The 20,000-nt window shown below is 37.1% G+C and overlaps 1 protein-coding gene across 1 annotated transcript in view; it reads left to right on the top strand.

Annotated features, from left to right (window-relative positions):
• The window catches only part of LOC143022566 (uncharacterized), a 60,596-nt gene that overhangs the window by 13,001 nt on the left and 27,595 nt on the right, over positions 1-20,000 (top strand). Inside the window, exon 3 of the mRNA XM_076180834.1 lies at positions 1,554-1,662. Within this exon, the coding sequence (XP_076036949.1) occupies positions 1,554-1,662 (109 nt within the window). The remainder of the gene's footprint in view (positions 1-1,553; positions 1,663-20,000) is intronic.

Below are 20,000 nucleotides of genomic sequence, written 5' to 3'. Positions count from 1 at the left end.
TTTTCTGCACTCGGATCTGAATTTCTATCCACTACTGATGTATTTACTACTTGCGGGTTTGATTTATTCACATGTCTGAGTATTTTTCATTATATTATCTGTTTATTTCTGTTTTCTGCATCCAGCCTTGTTATGGACCAAAGGGTCTCCTGTCAAAATGCCTTATTTTCTTTAATGTATTGTGTATATAGTAAATAATTTTGTTTTAGAATGTGTAGTTTTGATTTAGGAGGAAATACTGCATCTAGGCTATTTTTCACATGGTTATCATGGGGTATAGTTAGGTGTATTATATATACACCTGTGTTTATGAAACTTTGACGTTTCCGGTTCTTTGTATTTGGTTCAAATGATCATGAGTTGGCCAATATCATATACCTTGAACCCTTTTCATTAAAGAGGGGGTCACATTACGCTGAACGAAATACAGGCGAAATTCAGAGTGAAAAGCTAAATACTTCTTGGTACAGAATGGGTTGATATAACACCATTGATTTAGTTTGTGTGTCGTTGGTTTTTAGGCTATCAGCTCTCCCTTTATATGTAAGAGAAATTGTTTATGAGTAATATAAAGGCAATTTGTTGACAGTATCATTTCAACGGATCATCTATATATATTTTTAGTAATGGTTTCGCCAAAGATCGTTTCACTTGGGAAGACCTTCGAGGTTTATTTGAATAATGAATACTTCTAACAAGTTATGCCCCTTGTAAAAACTTCATTACCCTCTAAGCCATACATATAATGATTCAAGAAGAGTTTTCTGATAGTTTTCCATAAGTTTGTGTTAGCAATCCCCCACCCACCTCCACACGCTCAGCCTTACGTCCCATTACTTGAACATAAAATCTCAGGAACAGCAGTTATAAACTTGCTTCAGGAGGTGACAAACACCTCAGGTCTTCTCGTGTTAGAACATTTATTTTTACTCCGAGTCCAGAGGGCCACTTGGCGTCTACAGCATTTTGAAATTAGGGTCCCAAAAGAAAGACTAATATCAGAGGGTAAATTCCAATTGATCTTGGTCATTGTTGACTTAGTCTGTGGGAGGCAAAGAAATTAAGTTTCTTTGTTCTCTGTTTTTTTTTCTCATTTTCGGTGCCTTTGGGTAAGTTGGAAGTAATACAAGTGTTTTACCCTATAGAGCTATTACTCTCTCTCTCTCTCTCTCTCTCTCTCTCTATATATATATATATATATATATATATATATATTTGTATATATATATATATATATATATATATATATATATATTTGTATATATATATACATATATATATATAATATGTATTATGTGTGTGTGTGTGTTTGTGATTGTGTGTATGTGTGTTTGTGATTGTGTGTATGTGTGTTTGTGATTGTGTGTGTGTGTTTGTGTGTGTATGTGTGTGTGTGTGTGTGTGTGTGTGTCTGTGTGTGTGTGTGTGTGTGAACACCTTGACTCAGCCACCTCTTACGAAAAGAATTGAAGCCCTCGAACAAGTATGTAATCATGAATTAAGTATAGAGAAGGTCGCCAATTTGGTAAACGTCTGTTTTACCTTTGTTTCAGTGTCCGACTTCACAGCGCAACTGTCGCAGATCCATGAGCGACACGCCGAGGATCTACAGCACCTCGTCGAGACTTACCGCAAAAGGAATTCCGAACTCCGCAACGAAAGGTAATTCTTCTTTCGAGTTTCGAAGACATAAAATTTCAATAATTTAAGATACCAATATATATAGTGTTTATATCCCTGAATGGTATTTTATCTTTTCTAAATTTCGTATATGTGATTTTTTGTTGTAATTTAAGGCATCAGTACAATTAAAAAAAATCAATACACCTTCAAACATGTTATAGTCACACAAAATGTACGGTGACGTGACAATGCTTATTATACAAATTATTCCAAGTCAGTTGAAATGTTTATTATTGAATCATGTGTCCCTAAAAGAGATTATTTTTGTATATACAGTCCTTATTAAGTGGCGCTCTAGCTAAGGGGTGCCCACTGATGGAAAAGGGGTTAATAGATAGTGCCTTAATCCCAGCAGTGTGAGGTACAACTTTTAAATGAATAACCTTGTTTGGTGTTAGCAGAATCAAAATATATAATGTGCGTACAGAAGCTGGCTGAACGGATTAAAGCGTCCCTATTTGCGGCGGAGGTGTCGGTGGTTCGAACCTCACCGCGAGCGAGTTGGACCTATGGTATGGTTCATTAAATTCCACGATACAAAGTTCTCTGAAATGGGGAGTTGTCGATGCTAAACCTTATCGAATTGCAATAGCAGAGGCTGTGCAATGTAGTTCATTTCGGAGATTTAAGATTCGTTTAGATAAACACCTAAGCAAGATGCTCTAAATCTGCCATTTATTTTATATTATTTGTTTATTTCTTTCTTATTATTTGTCTGTTTGTTATCATTTATCTGATTAATATTATTATAATTTATCTGTCCATTTATTATTATTTAGTATTTACCTGTCTGTTTATTATTTAATTTTAACTATGTATTTGTCTATTCTATTTATTATTATTTTTATTATTATTATTTCTATTTATCTATTTATTTATCATTATCATATTTCTTTCGCATTCGACCTAGTTATGGACCAAAATAACTTTTGTCGGCATGCTCACCCTTAGTAATCCTTTGTAAAAAGTCAACTTCAAGATGTTATACATTGTAGTCTTTGCTCTTATAAATAACAAACGATCTTATTCAGCTGAAGATATGGCTTGGGATCAACGTAATATCCCGATCAATCAAGAACTCGGCTCACACCTCGGCTGAAGAATATTTTGTTGTTTTCATAAATGACGCGACAGCGATCAGAATGTATCGGTCAGAAACCTTTATGGCACGATAGGAAGTGATAGGAAATCGGTCAGTCAGGTCTTTCGTATGGACCCCGTGACAGGATTTGTATCCACAAAGGTTAGCTTGCACTTTAGTACAATTTAGCTAACAATATAGTAATAGGCGGTAAATTTCTACTTGACTGAAAAAATCGACCAAGTCTCTATAACCAATTCATTCTGAAGATTGCTGCACCATCCGTTTTCACTAACAGCTGAACAAATTCAGTCATAAAATGCAAAGAAATGAAAAACTAGTAAACATAAGATAAGAAAATCACTGAATGTAAGAGAAAACGTAAATGTGCTGGAAGAAGAAAGAAAAAATGAGAGAGAGAGAGAGAGAGAGAGAGAGAGAGAGAGAGAGAGAGAGAGAGAGAGAGAGAGAGAGAGAGAGAGAGAGAGAGAGAGAGAGAGAGAGGGAGGGAGAGAGGGAGGGAGAGAGAGAGGGGGAGAGAGAGAGAGAGGTGGGAGAGAGAAAGAGAGAAGAGAGGGAGGGTGAGAGAGAGAAGGGGAGAGAGATAGAGAGAGAGAGAGAGGGAGAGAGAGAGAGAGATGAGACGAGAGAAAAATGAGGCTGAAATTGGGGACGAGAGTAAATGGCCACCACGGGATTTCTTGCTCGTTAGATGCTTTGGATGGTGATGGGCGCAGTTCACAAGAGTGGTTTGAGAGCAAAATGCATTATGGAACACCTTATTTTACAAGGGGTATTATACAGGATTAAAGAACATGGAGAAAAAATATTTTTGCTCCCTCCTTCCTTTCTCACTCTCTCTCTCTCTCTCTCTCTCTCTCTCTCTCTCTCTCTCTCTCTCTCTCTGTCTTTCTGTGTGTGTGTGTGTGTGTGTGTGTCTCACACCCTTATACACACACTTATTCACTCGCTCGTTACAAAATGTGAAATGATATTTAGGTTGTGACACACATGTTTGCTTATTTCAATTTTCATTTGTTTTCCCATGGACAAGCGTTACTATGAACCTGAAGGAATGGATTCTGACTTGAACGACGTCTCCACATGTCGAGCCAACTTTTAATTCTTAGGCCATCACTCTACATGAAATAACCCGTGATATGCGTACCTTATTCAAATGACCGAACCTCAATATGATATAGTGGTTTTTAATTTTTGAGATATTCGGAGCCTTTGAACTTAGAAAGCCACTCAATTTCGTTCCTTCGTCTCAACAATAGAAGTTGTGGATAATTTCCCAACCCATGTATATTAGACAGGAAATAACTACAACATTCTACGGTTAGTGTTCGCGCGATTTCACTCAAAATCCCACATATTACATTATTCACTTACAGATAATGGAAAACTTGTTTATGATATTTCAGTTCTTCTGACGCTGTCAGGTTTATTCCCACTAATTCATAGCTTCATTGCATTTGTATTTGTTATAAGATCTTCTTGGAATTATATCCAAGCGTTTGCACACATAAGCAAACGCGCATACACACACACACACACGTACACACACACACACACACACACACACATACATACATACATACATACACATACATATACAGATACACACATACATACTCATACATACACATGTAAACCAACACATACATCCCTATTAAAGTCCTTTGTAGAGGCACGTTGTGTGTATGTATATGCAAGTACTTACGTACTTATGCATATAATGTACACAAGTATCTCCGTATGTATATATGTATGTATGCATGTATGTATGTATGTATATGTATATGTATGTATATGTGTATATATGTATGTATGTATATGTGTATGTATGTATGTGTGTATGTACGTATGTATGTATGTATGTATGCATGTATGTATGCATGTATACATATATATATATATGTATATATATAGACATGTATGTATTTATATATATGATGTATTGATATATGTTGATGATTAAACATAAAAAACATAAATTTGACCGAAAAAATTGACCTTTCAAAAGTTTTCCTCCCATTGCAAACTTTGCACGTTGAGCCCAAACTACTGCATATACAGATGAACGAATTCTTTGGATCCCGAATGGATTCATTTGCACTCGCCATCACGTTTGTATTGACATTTCCTTTTGAACGTGAATGTTTCATAGTTGAGTGACACAGCAACACTAAAAACCATGAGAACCCTTACACGCAGGTCAGAAGCTTGTAGCCATTTCGCTGCGATTCCCAAAACTGGGAATTTGAAGGAAGGAAGTAAAAACAAACATATCTTTGACACATGTTACGCGGTATGGGTGTCCTGCCATATTGATTTATTTTTATATGTTCATTTGATTTTTTATGTACCTACTACCGGATTTATTATGTTTTATTTTAAATTACTTCTTTGTTCATTTACTTCGTTGTTGATCAGTTCGTTTATTTATTAATTTATATATCTGTTTGATATTTGCTTATTCATTTATTCTTTGACTTATTCAATTATTTATTTATGTGTTTATATTTACATTTATTTATTTACATATATATATATATATATATATATATATATTAATTTGTTTATTTGTGTATTTATTTACTTCTCTGTATTTATTTATTCATTTACTTATTTACCTATGCAATAGTTAATCTATTTATATATTTATCTATCATTTATTTGTTTATTTTCATTATGTATTCAGTTATTTATTCATATGCTTATTCATTATAGATTTATTAAATAATTCATTAATTAATAAATATATATTTTTATTTATTATTTATTCACTTATGTTTTTATTAGTGCATTTATCTGTATTCTAATATTTCTTTCCATACTTAATTGTTCATTTCTTTTTATATTGTGGGGCAGACTAGGAAGTTAAGAACGAGTGTAAACGAGTTCGAGATGAAGTATATAGATAGTACCATGTGGGTTACGAGAATAGATAGAGAGAAATCGAAGTAAAGCGGAGAGCAGAGTTGGAGAGCTGGAATATCGTGTTATTCAAAGAATAGTGTGTTTGTTTTGGCATATGGAAGGCAAAAGTGGATAGATTGAGCAGGAGGGGAAGACCAAGATTGAAATTGTTGGGTAGAACATAAGAACATAAGAATAAAGGAGACTACAAAAGACCATAAGGCCTACACTAGGCAGCTCCGTATCCATTACCGCCTGTAGGGTGTAGGGGGCACTGGGAACAAGGGAAATTTATGTTGAGCAGGAAAGGAAACGTGATGGAGGTAATTGTGTGTAGATGATGGCTGTAAATGGATGACAAATTCCGTGATCTATGATACATGATGCATGATACATAATACATGATACATGGTACGTGATATAAATAATACATGATATATGATGTATGTTACGTAATACATAATACATGGTATGTCATATAAATAATACATGATGCATGATACATTATATATGATGCATGATACGTAATATATGATATATGGTATGTGATATGAATAATACATGTTGCATGATATATGATATATGATGCATGATACATGACATATGATACATGACACATGACATATGATACACGATACCATGAAGAAACCTTGTACTTTTGTATTAGTTTGGTAGTGTTTCTATTTCACCAACTGGTAGGAGAAGGGGAACAGTGACTGGTTGTCGGCTCTCAGTGTATGAATATGTAGATGGGGAGGATAGGAAAATCCGTTCTCTTGCTGAACCATGCCCGGGACCAAATACCAGCCTATCGGGGTTTCTCCCCCAAACCAAGAACGTGGATGGAATCTGTAGACGAACGGAGGGTGATTATTATCTCTCATTTCCGTCTCTTAGATCTCATCTTTGTTACCCATCTTGCGGAACGCCAAGAAAGTTTAATGAACATTAGATTTGGAAACATAACACGTTTAGTATAAGTAAATAGATCATTCCTGAGTCTTCATATAACCTATACAATCGATTCCTTATAACCGATACATTCTAAAAACGATTCCGTCATTTGTGTGAATATGTATGATGTACCAGTGTCTCCTGCTCTGAAGCGATATACAATTGCTTTGTTAACTCATGGAATAAATAATTCCTGAGTCTTTATATAACCTATACAATCGACTCTTTATGACCGATACATTCTGAAAACGGTTGCGTCATTTGTGTGAATATATATGATGTACCAGTGTCTCCTGCTCTGAAGCGAAATGCAATTGCTTTGTTAACTCATAGACTCCTGTTCGACGTGACAATCCCTGTATTGAAGACGTGCCGAAACTCCATTCCTTGTTCGAAAGGTTTTCCATATCTGTGTGTCAGTATGCTCGAGTTAACGTGAATGTTGTTTTGATGTGAGCGATTGGCTATTAGAGCGTTTGTTGTCGGACAAAGGACAGTAACGCGACAGACGCGAGGATCCAACGATGGGATGAAGAATTTCTGTTCCTATAACGGACCTTGTGCCAACATTTTATTTTTTCTCCACAGAGCTTTGTCGGGACGCAGATTGGTCTTTTGGTAGGAGCATGATTACCCATATGACTATCATTTATCTTATATTATTTGTTTATTTGTTTTGTTATCATTTGTCTGTTTATTATTATTTGCTTGATTCTGATATATTATTAGTCATATGTCAGTTTATAATTATTTACTATTTTCCTGTTTGTTTATTATTCAACTGTGCCAATGTATTCATTTGTTTTATATATTTACATTATTATAGTTTTTATTTATTCGTTTATTTATTTACTATTTATCATTACTATGATTTTTTCGCATCCGACCTAGATATGGACCAGGAGGTCTCCTGTCGGCATGCTCCGCCTTTGTAATCCTTTGTAATCAATACGAATAACGAAATAGTAGTGATTACAGTATAATGATAGTTGTTGCCTCAACTTCACTGTCTGAAAACCCACAGGCTTATAACAGCTTGCAACGGTCCTCAGATTCTTCAACAAACTCTAGAAGAAGAGGTTAGTCTATTGTCTCTTTTATGTTCCATTACTATAGGAGTGTTTCCACACCACTGGCTATGAGCAGAAGGTAGAGGGAGAGAGCAATCGTCATATGTCACCTCTGCTTATATGACGAGAGAGAAGTTGAGTTCTGGACCCAACTCGAAGACCAAATATCAAGATTTCGGCGCTGGACATCCAGATAAACGTAAAAGAGTTGACGGATTTTGAAGACGAGTGGGAGGGAAACGTTTCTCCCTGAAGTCCGTCTCGTAGCAACACCCCTTGCAGATATATAACATTGATTCCTGTCGTGACTATACAACCACTGAATTCAACTGGGAAAATCATGGGAGCTCCCACGTAAATGTTACAAACATGCAACAAACAACCGAATAGAAATGATATGAGTAAAATATACTCCCTACCTTTCTATTACCAGGAAGGGTAAGAATAACTCCATGATAATTAGATAGTAGATGCTACTGAGGGAAGAAGTGTAACGAAGAGTAGCAAGATAGTCTCGTGGGAATCAAAATTAAAAAGATGAATACGACTCAGTAAGAACTCTCGCTGTTTCATACTTGTTTGTTACATGATGGCAACGCAAGTGTGGACGCGCGCCTTAACGTGTCTTGAACAAGTTAAGTGTTCAGGAGTACTGTATGTTAATTACAGTGTGTACTAACAAGTAAAATAACCTTGTACTCTCATGTACGACGCTTGGAAAAAGTGTATTCGACTAGGCATAAATGTAATTACGAATGTTGTGCACCAGGACATGTATATTGGATTTCGCTGGAACTTATTTCATTGCTGCACATGGCCCTGGGTACAAGAATACTGCAGTTTGTTTTGCCAAATGTGTTTGTGATGATTCAAAGCACCAGGATCGGGGAAGGGGGGGGGGACTTTCTTTGTTTAGAAGTTGCGTGCTCCTTCTAGTTGCCGGCAAAGGTCAGCGTAAGTCCAAATGTTATTGCCCCTGTTACATTCTAGAAATTTTGTTAACCTTTGTTGTTTAGAATGGTGTGTACTAGCACTTCTCATACTTTTCATAACGTTTTATTCCTTTTAATCACAACGAAGACTATGTTCAACCGTGGTAAAACCTCCCAAAATGGTTAGGTTTCAATAAAATGTGTAATGATTACTTACAAAATTACCCACCACTAAGCCACTAATCAATCTATTGATAAAAGTGCTTTTATTGAAGATGATTAGTACTAGATTTGAAATACGAGTAAAAACATTACTTTAGAATATATATGAATAACATGTTTATATAGTTCAAGTTCCTAGGAAACCTTTGAAAATCGAATGATCTATTTTTTGTTTATTTTATAGCATTTGACTGACATTGTGATACAAAGTTTATTATCCTACATGTACAGTAAAGAAAATTTCATTTAGTCTTGCTCGACAAAGTGTCGTTGTACTAAGTTCTACATAATGATAGCAAAGGCTTTCGCTTTCACTGTTAAGGGGGTCTTACTTGAACAAAACCGCTTAGAGACGTTGATGTTAAGAATAAATGTCCCCGTAACTGAACTTTGGGGGATTCATTACATAACTAGAAGCTAGTTTCTGCACATGATGATTATATGGTTTAACGTCACAAACTCCCCCCTATCGGAAGGCTAGGACGGTGCCCCTCACAGAAGGCTTTGTAGCGTGGAATTTAATAAACCATGCCCTTGCTTCAACTTCGCCGGTGGCAGGATTCGAACCGCCATCCCCTCGACCTTCGCCGCAAGTAATGACACACTAACCCGCTCAGCCAGCGAGTTCCCATTTTTAGCTAAAACTACCTTTATTTTCTGTTACACTCCTTGACTCCTGTTTTCATCTCTGTGACTCCCTCACTCTCTCTTTCTCTTTCTCTTTGTTTGCGCGCGCACGTGTGTGTGTGTGTGTGTATGTGTGTGTGTGTGCGTGCGTGTATGTGTATGTGTGTGTGTGTGTGTATATATGTGTGTGTGTGCGTGCGTGTATGTGTGTGTGTGCTTGTGCGTGTATGTGTGTGTGTTTGTGTGTGTGTAATGCATATTAATCCTACATGGTTTTAGTAATGATGCAGAGAGAAATTTATCTGAATTGTCGGTGATACAGGAAAACTAGAATAATTATAAGTAAGGAGATAACAATACTACTTCTACTTTTCCTAATTGTTCTCTTCGTGTTCATAATATATGGACAAACCGTAAGGACATCGTGGTCCTGACTTTAGTTATTTGTTCAAGAAGTTGTAATAAGGGTCACCTTACCGTATATATTATACTGAAGTGTAATTAAGATGTGGTGTGTGATACATTCGTATTATACATAACATATTAAATATCCTTTGGTCAGGTTCCTCTGTTTGATCCCAGCAAATCCTCTCGACCCCGTCTTACTCTTGACATATATAACATAAAATGTCTAACGAATTATAAATTTATTACGATAACTATTTTAGAAAAAGCATATTATGTAATATTTGCTCCGTTATCACAAATTATTGCAAAAAAGAATAAAAAATGCAGTATAGAATCAAGAGAAAAAGAATCTATATAACAAAGGTGGAATGAACGAGGAGAGGTCCGTTGGATCAGGCCGCCAGTCGCCCTGAACTGAGCATAATGAATACATTATGATTGTAGCGAGCTTGATAAAGAGAAGTTATTGGAGACCATGTCAGGATACTCCCCGAATAGACCCTTTACAGTTTGTTATAAGTATTTAATCATGGAGATCCTGCTTGCCATTTGCAAGTTGAACAGATTTTCTGTCTGTAACAGAGATGATGTTTGTTTCATTTCAAACATGTCTCAGTGTTTGTCCCTCCTGGATAAGCGTGGTTCACGTTTAACATGAACCGGTTTAAATATTGCTACATATCTCCTATTCAATATATCAGCTAGAATGAACTCAGCAAATGCGGTCCAGCAAGGATTTCATTTTCGTGAGTAAATGAAACCTTGTGTTCCTGTACAGTAATTCATCCCGTGAATTTCGTTGTGGCAACTTCAGGCCAATTTTATGTTCTGTTACCATTGTTTTTTCTGACCTTGGATAAAGCTCGTGCATTTCTTGAGTAGCAGGGAGTATATTAAATAGACATCAACTCCTTATAATACTTTTTCTATAGTTTATTCATCCACACTCCAGAATATGTTATTCAGCTTAGATCTCTTTTAAAAACCAATGAGTTCTGTTTAAGATTAAAATCATGTACTTACACATGTACATGTATATATATATATATTATATATATATATATATATATATATATATAATATATATATATATATATATATACTGTTTGTGTCATTTTGACAATTGTAAATAAACTCATCTGCTGGGATTCGAACCCTCGCTAGAGCAGCTTGCTTCATACAAGTCAAGGACCGGTGGCGTTGGCGGTACGGTCCTTGCATTGTATGAACCAAGCCGCTCTGGCGAGGGTTCGAATCCCAGCAAATAAGTTTATTTCCATTCATATAGACATATACATATATATATATATATATATATATATATGTATATATATGTATATACATATATATGTGTGTGTATATATGTATATATATGTGTGTATATATATGTATATATATGTATATATATGTGTATATATATGTATATATATATGTGTATATATATGTATATGTGTATATATATGTATATGTGTATATATATGTATATATATATACAGTATATATATATGTATATATATGTATATATATATATATATATATACATATATATATATATATATATATATCACACAGGAACCCACAGTCGGAGAAAGAATAAACTTCGAATAAAGAATAATCCTATATTTCGGCTATCAACTGTAGCCCTCTTCAGGAAAGTACATAAGATAGAGAACAGAGGGGACTTATAAACTACAGTAAGAAGAGATGTGGACAGTTGACCTCAGTCTGGCGCGGGGCAAACTGGGGTGGCGGAGGAGGGAGGGGGTGAGGCGAGGAGAAGGATGTAACCTCTCTCCTCCGCCACCCCAGTTTGCCCCGCGCCTGAGTGAGGTCAACTGTCCACATCTCTTCTTACTGTAGTTTATAAGTCCCCTCTGTTCTCTATCTTATGTACTTTCCTGAAGAGGGCTACAGTTGATAGCCGAAATATAGGATTATTCTTTATTCGAAGTTTATTCTTTCTCCGACTGGGTTCCTGTGTGTCATTTACAAATGTGCTACTACATTTTTATTTAGAAATATATATATATATATATATATATATATATATATATATATATATATATATATATATATTACAATTCCAAAGGAGGAATATGATTACAGGAGACCTTTTGGTCTATAACTAGGTCGGATGCGAAAAAATCCAATAATAATGAATATATAGATAAACAAAATGATAATGATATAAATAATAAACAAAATAAATAAATAAATAAGTTAAGTTAAATATTAAACAAACAGGCAAATAGCATATAAAAATAAACGGACATAAATAATGATAAATAGTAATTAAATAAATAACAGTAAACAAAACAGACAAATAATAACAAAGAAACAAATTATATAAAATAAATAACAGGTATTACAGCATCTTGCTTAGGTGATTATCCAAACGAATCTTAAAGCTTCGACCTGAATTACATTGTACTGCCTCTGCAGGAAGTTTATTCCATTCATTAACTACACGGTTGGCGAGGTTGTTTCTACCCACTTCAAAATTAAATCTATTTCCTGATAATTTGAGACTTATTTTTTGTCTGATTCTCATTCAGTGTGTAAATTTTGTCACTTTTGACGTCAATTCTTTTTAGAATATTAAAGACCCGTATCAAGTCACCTCTGAGTCTATGCTTTTTGAGTAGAAATAGATTCATGTTTTATCCGATTTTTGTATGATTTATTTTTGATATTTGGTATCAGTTTTATGGTTCGCCGTTGTACTTTTTCAATCTGTTAGTATCTTTAATGAGATTCAGTGATGATACGGAAACAGCATATTCCAAATGTGGACGAACTAACAATTTATATAGCTGATACGAATATGTCTGTAAAGTGACATGTTGTTGCCTGTCAAGTGCCATGTTGTCTTTTATCAATACTCCCAAATATTTCTACCCCCTTTTTGTCTTTGTGAAATGGATTTGCTTCACAAGAACTAGTCTAAAGATGATCTTTTTGACCTATTGCCCATTTCCAGTATCTTTCATTTCCTTGTACTAAAATTAATTATTCTTGTCTCTATGCAACTAGTCTTGATCTTATTGCAACAGTTATGTCCTCCTCATTCTTCACTCTTCTCAAGATTTTTACATAAAAAAAAAATTGTGGCATGGCATGCTGTAGGGTCCATCATGTTATTTACATAGATAAAAAACTTATAGGTACTAAGGCCAAGCCTTTTGTATTCTGCTGGTTTCTGCATTCCGTCCTCACACCTTTTGCCGTCATCATATATTTTCCTTTCAATTTCTTTTTCATTCATTCAAGTACCTTACCTCTTAATTTTCCATATACGCTTCCATATAACATCCATAAGGTAGTTCATTAAAAGTGTTCTCTAGAACAAGGTATACATAGTCCACCTACCCCTTTCTATTTCGCAATACATCAATCACTAGAATAAAAGCCAGGTTCAACACATGTGTCTGTGCATGTGTGTGTGTGTGTGTGTGTTCGTGTGTGTGTGTGCGTTGTGTATGGTGAGAAAGTGAGTGTCTTCTATCTCCATAACTGAGAACAATAGACAAAGCTTCCAGGGAAGAGAAGACCAGAGCCCTTTTTCCCAATCCACAAATAATCACTGCAGCGAGACACAAGTACGAAGGTGGAGAGGAATGCACAAGCCATCACATTTAATGAAGTATGCATAACAGAAAATATCCTCTCCATGTATACCATATATATATATATATATATATATATATATATATATATATATATATATATATATGTGTGTGTGTGTGTGTGTAATTATATATATATATTTCAACAAAAACCCACTGTGTTGGATAAGAAGAAATGAAATAAATAGATTCCATATATTTCGATCACGGACTGTGATCCTCTTCGTATTCCACTGAAGAGGATCACAGCCCGTGATCGAAATATATGGAATCTATTTATTTCATTTCTTCTTATCCAACACAGTGGGTTTTTGTTGATATTTACTAATGTGTTACTACATTACTTTTTTGTTATATATATATATATATATATATATATATATATATATATATATATATATATATATATATATATATATTAACTACAAAGTAATGTAGTAACACATTAGTAAATTTCAACAAAAACCCACTGTGTTGGATAAGAAGAAATGAAATAAATAGATTCCATATATTTCGATCACGGGCTGTGATCCTCTTCAGTGGAATACGAATAGGATCACAGTCCGTGATCGAAATATATGGACTCTATTTATTTCATTTCTTCTTATCCAACACAGTGGGTTTTTGTTGAAATATATATATATATATATATATATATATATATATATATATATATATAGAGAGAGAGAGAGAGAGAGAGAGAGAGAGAGAGAGGTGAGGTGGCAAAATGACAAGTTAAGAATAAAGTAGCGAGTTTATTCAGAACTAGACGTTTTGACCTCCAGGGTCTTCCACTAAGGAAGACCCTGGAGGTCGAAACCTCTGGTTCTGAATAAACACACACACACACACACACACACACACACACACACACACACACACACACACACACACACACACACACACACACACACACACACACACACTCTCACTCGGTGGCGTGGTTGATAGAGTACTGTACTGCCAGTACGGAGGTGCGGCAGTACCTGGTTCGAATCCTGCCCAGGGCCGGAATTATTTCGGTATCGCTGCGCTTTGGGTCGTTACTCCAACTCTCGTGGGCGGGGAGTTGTGTGTGTGTGTGTGTGTGTGTGTGTAAGGTCATAGCATTACCCATAAATCGGTCATACGAGCTCTGAGCTCTCTTCCGGGAGGGAAATAGCTGTCGATCACGAGTCCAACACGCGATCCAAAGACCAAGATGAATACACACACACACACACACACACACACACACACACACACACACACACACACACACACACACACACACACACACACACACACACACACACACACACACAGATACACACTCACACACACACAGATACACACACACACACACGCACAAACAGATGTGCGCGATCACACACATGTACATATTCATGCTTACGCACACACACACTTATCTAATCCATATGTTGTCTGTAGATGATGGCTTATCTGGAAATGTTTTAGAATGGAGTATTGGTGGAAAGTTTTTGAAGTCGTGTGAATGGAGGAGGAGGAGGAGTAGGAGGAGGAGGAGGAGGAGGAAAAGAGTAAATGAATACAAGAGGAAGCTTATGCAGGTGAGTGAAGGAAGAGGGGATCTCCCCTCCCGAATAGATAATATTAATAAAAAGCCTAGTAGGACTCGAAACTAAATGAATAAGTAAATACATAAATAATTAATTATTGAGATATATATTCGCTTCTTTGGAAAAGGGCTCTGCTTTCAAGTGAATAAAGACGTCTAGGGTGAGCAGAAGTTTTTAGTGTCGTTGTGTCGAAGGGATGTGGAGAGAGTGATAGATGTTTGTGAAGTTGGTAGTTCCATGTGGTAGCCAGCTGTGAACGTTCCCGATGTCAGACTGACGTGGGACTCTCTGTGGGAATGAGTTGATCCAGAACTGGTTTGAATAGATGCCATGAAACTAAAAGAAAATGTTTCAGTGAGTATTGACAATAGGTTCCAACAATGAAAGTAAATTATCATTCAATGAGTCTACATCCAGTTAACACTTTTTATTCTATTATTTTCTGTGACACTCTGTAGATAGTACAAAGGTTGAGAGGTTGACTGGAGATAAAGAAACGAGAGTTCTGCCGAAGAGGAGTAAATAGAACGAAGATTTGTGGTAAGGGAACGATTCTTTAGGGTACAAGGGAGAAAGGAATGTGTTACATATTCACTGTGCATGCAAAACGCCGCGCGGTATGTGGTGACCCGTGATGTTTCCTGTCTTTGGACCCGCGACCCGGGAGATGGCCCTCCCCCTCCCCCCTCCCCCTCCCCCTCCCCTCCCCCCTCCCCCTCCCCCCGCAGAACCGCAAGATGTTTATTGCCTATTTGACGAGCAGCAGCCGTGTCAAACTCGGGGGGAATGCTTGTGTGTTAAAATTCGTTTTCCTTTTAGTATCGTTTTTCATTTTCTCTCGACTTTCGATGTCCGTCTCATTCGTGATCCATGAGGTTATGAATGCCAGCCGGGGCCGAGTCGCTGTGTCCGTGAGTGGCGAACTCTGACTAAGGCCCTGTTCACACTAGCGGTTTGAACCGTGCGGAAACCGCAGCGCTACCGCATAGCCAAAGAAAAGTTGTGCGGTTGTATACGAATGCTTCCATTGACTTACATTGTATTTGAACCACGGCAATTCAAACCGCGGCGGATGAAAACGCTAGTGTGAACAAGTCCTTAGTATTGCCTGTATAACAAATGGTCTATTCGTTTTCATAGAACTTTTGTGTCCGGTGCAATCAGTATAACTTCTAGAGGAGGTAACGTGTATCTAGAATGTTTTGTTTGTTGTTGTATAACGTTCATGTCAGTATTTGTAATCAACTATGATCAAAGAAGAACTTGAAGCGGATGGCGGTGTGGTGTGTGTGTGTGTGTGTGTGTGTGTGTGTGTGTATTCACTTGGTCTTATGGATCACGTGTTGGACTCGTGATCGACAGCTATTTCCCTCCTGGAAGAGAGCTCAGAGCTCGTAGGTCCGATTTATGGGTAATGCTATGACCACACACACACACACACACACACACACACACACACACACACAACTCCCCGCCCACGAGAGTCAGAGTAACGACCCGAAGCGCAGCTGTACCGAAATAATTTCGGCCCTGGGCAGGATTCGAACCAAGAACTACGGCCCACTATGGTGGCAGTTCAGCGCTCTACCAACTGTGTGTGTGTGTGTGTGTGTGTGTGTGTGTGTGTGTGTGTGTGTGTGTGTGTGTGTGTGTGTGTGTGTGTGTGTGTGTGTGTGTGTGTGTGTGTGTGTGTGTGTGTGTGTGTGTGTGTGTGTGTGTGTGTGTGTGTGTGTGTGTGTGAAAGAGAGAGAGGGCTAATTTTCTCTCAGTAGATGTCCACATTTGATTTATCATGTCCGGCTGGGGGACGGCCGCCGGCCGAGCAAAACGTTTGAGATTCTTATCTTATCGATGACTGGTCCCCCTTTGCTCCCTTCCCCCTCCACATGTGGGGAACCGCGTCCGCATTTCATTTCAGTTTTTAGTTCATATATATTGAATGATTTCATCAGTGTGTACATAGTTGTTGCCGAAAACCGATGGTATCTGGTTTTAGTCAACTCGACCTCACTCGAAATTTGCCTCAGCTTTAAGTTGAGTAATTTGAGTTCCGTAGAGTGCGAGACGGTAGTTAGCACTAACCAAGTTAAAAATCCAACCCCTTATTTCGGTAAATCCCTTCTAAGATGAAAAGAATTGAGTAGCGTTAGCCAGAATAAAATGTGGAAAGCGGGCCATGCAGATCAATATTATTGCACAATATTCCGTATTGTACAATATTACTGAAGACACCAAATTTACAGGCCAAACACGTATGCCTCATCAATACCATACCAACACAGTCAATGATATTGCACAATACGGAATATTGCGCAATAATATTTAGCATCTTATCGAAAATGACGAGTGCCTGTGACCTCGTGGAGCATTAAAAGTAATTTTTTTTTTTTTTTTTTTTTTTTTAGAGAGCTTCAGTCATAATTAAATGCTGTTAGATACAGGTCTGTGAGAATATCACTAAATTAATATTAACTTGAACAGTGACGAGCCAAAGATTTAATCAATCGAGAGTTATTCATGATACGAAATTAGAGCTTTTTCTGACCATTTTTTCTCGTCTATTGAAGAAAATTACCTAATTGTAAGCTAAATACTGCATATGAGAGAGAGAGAGAGAGAGAGAGAAGTTTTTTCTTTATTTAAGCTCTCTTTACTTCTGCTTCCCCTCTTTCTTTCTTCCTGTTTTTCTCCTTCCCTCCTTCTCTCTCTCTCTCTCTCTCTCTCTCTCTCTCTCTCTCTCTCTCTCTCTCTCTCTCTCTCTCTCTCTCTCTCTCTCTCTCTCTCTCTCTCTCTCTCTCTCTCCCTCTATCTATCTTTCTATCTATCTATCTCTTTCTCTCTCTCTCTCTCTCTCTCTCTCTCCCCTCTCTCTCTCTCTCTTTCTCGCGCTCTTGCTCTTGCTCTCGCTCTCACTCTGACAAGTTTAAATTATTGAAAGTGATGTGGGAAAGGTTAAATATCTCGTGACAGGGGACAAAGGTAGATCATAGTGCAACGTGATGTGGCGTGAGAGAGGCGGTCACACTTCTTTGTAATCTGTGACGTGAGTTTGTGTTTAATTTGAGATTGTGAGAATTGTCTCACTGTAACACTGTATTTGCTATTTAAGAAAGGTGGAAAATGAGACTGGATCGTGAGATTGTGAGATAAGAAATCCTAGACAACCCTATTAGTTTTGAACCTTAAGAAAAGCGAATGCACAAAACGTGAGATATTTGCTGCAAATCCGTGAGATGGGCAAATATCTGCGAGATGAAGATTGTATGGAGAAGAATTGAAGAAGAAGGAATAGGAAAAGGAAAAAGCGAGAAGAAAAGGAGGAGGAAGAGGAGGAAAAAGAGGAGGTGGGGAGAAGAAAGAGGAGGAAGTGGAGGTGACAGTGGAGGGGGAGGAATGGAAGTGGGTGGTGAGGAAGAGTATGAGGAGGAGGAGGAGGAAGAGGAAGAGGAAGAGGAGGGAGGAAGAGGAAGAAGTCGAATACGTGAGTTCCGAATCAGGCCCCGTATATCGATCACACATTCAACTTGACTGCTCGTGTGTTTTGTGTGAGTTGACCCACACTAGACCCCCCGCGAGTTATTCATGAAGACTCTCATGACATCTGGCTTCCGGGCGATGGGTCTGAGGACTTCGAAAAGTCAACCAATTAATACGTGACAAGTTTCGAATCTTAGTGCTGATTGGTTAGTTTTTTTTTTTTTTTTTTTATGAAACTCGATATGAAAGGGAGTTTGCTTATTTACTATGGCGTCATGTTCTTTTGCTTTTATTGATTTTATTTATATTCTATTCACCTTCATATATTTTTCTAATTATCTATTTATCTAATTTCTTATGTACTTATCTGTTATCTATGTATTCATTTACTTCATTTATTCATTTATCTTTTTATATATTTGTTTAATTACTTATTTATTTGTCTGTTTACTTATGTTTTTGAATATTTATTTATTTATTTATTCTTTTATTTATTTATTTATTTACTCGCTCTTCTGTTTCTTTACACTTTTGGCCGGGTAATGCCAGATGACTTTATTCAGCTTGGAAAAAGAATAGTAGCCAATAACATCAGCATGGGTCCTTGTGTGTGTGTGTGTGTGTGTGTGTGTGTGTGTGTGTGTGTGTGTGTGTGTGTGTGTGTGTGTGTGTGTGTGTGTGTGTGTGTGTGTGTGTGTATCTGTGTGTGCATGTATGTGTGTGTGTGTGTATGTTTACGTGTGTGTGTGTATATGTGTGTGTGTATGTCTACGTGTATGTGTGTGCATGTATATGTGTGTGTGTGTTGTGTGTTTGTGTGTGTGTGTGTGTGTGTGTATCTGTGTGTGTATGTATGTGTGTGTGTGTGTGTGTATCTGTGTGTGTATGTATGTGTGTGTGTGTGTGTGTGTGTGTGTGTGTGTATCTGTGTGTGCATGTATGTGTGTGTGTGTGTATGTTTACGTGTGTGTGTGTATATGTGTGTGTGTATGTCTACGTGTATGTGTGTGCATGTATATGTGTGTGTGTGTTGTGTGTTTGTGTGTGTGTGTGTGTGTGTATCTGTGTGTGTATGTATGTGTGTGTGTGTGTGTGTATCTGTGTGTGTATGTGTGTGTGTGTGTGTGTGTGTGTGTGTGTGTGTATGTTTACGTGTGTGTGTGTATGTCTACGTGTGTGTGTGTGTGTGTGTGTGTGTGTGTGTGTGTGTGTGTGCATGTGTGTGTATGACATGGAACATTGACATTTCAATTCTGCCATTTAAACGATCACTATCTCACCCCTGTCCTGAGGAATCTGCATAACGAATTGCTCCCTTTGTCCTTTGCTACGCTCTCGGTTTTATGAGGATATCAGGGCTCGGGGACTCTTCAGCTTCAGGTACTCTCCCGTCTTCAGTAATGCCTGAAGTCTCT

The sequence above is a fragment of the Oratosquilla oratoria genome, unplaced genomic scaffold (genome assembly GCF_046742065.1).
Source record: "Oratosquilla oratoria isolate Oo_2021 unplaced genomic scaffold, ASM4674206v1 SCAFFOLD117, whole genome shotgun sequence".
Lineage (NCBI taxonomy): Eukaryota > Metazoa > Arthropoda > Malacostraca > Stomatopoda > Squillidae > Oratosquilla > Oratosquilla oratoria.
The sequence above is the reverse complement of the archived record's forward strand: the minus strand, read 5'-3'. Positions and strand labels throughout refer to the sequence as shown.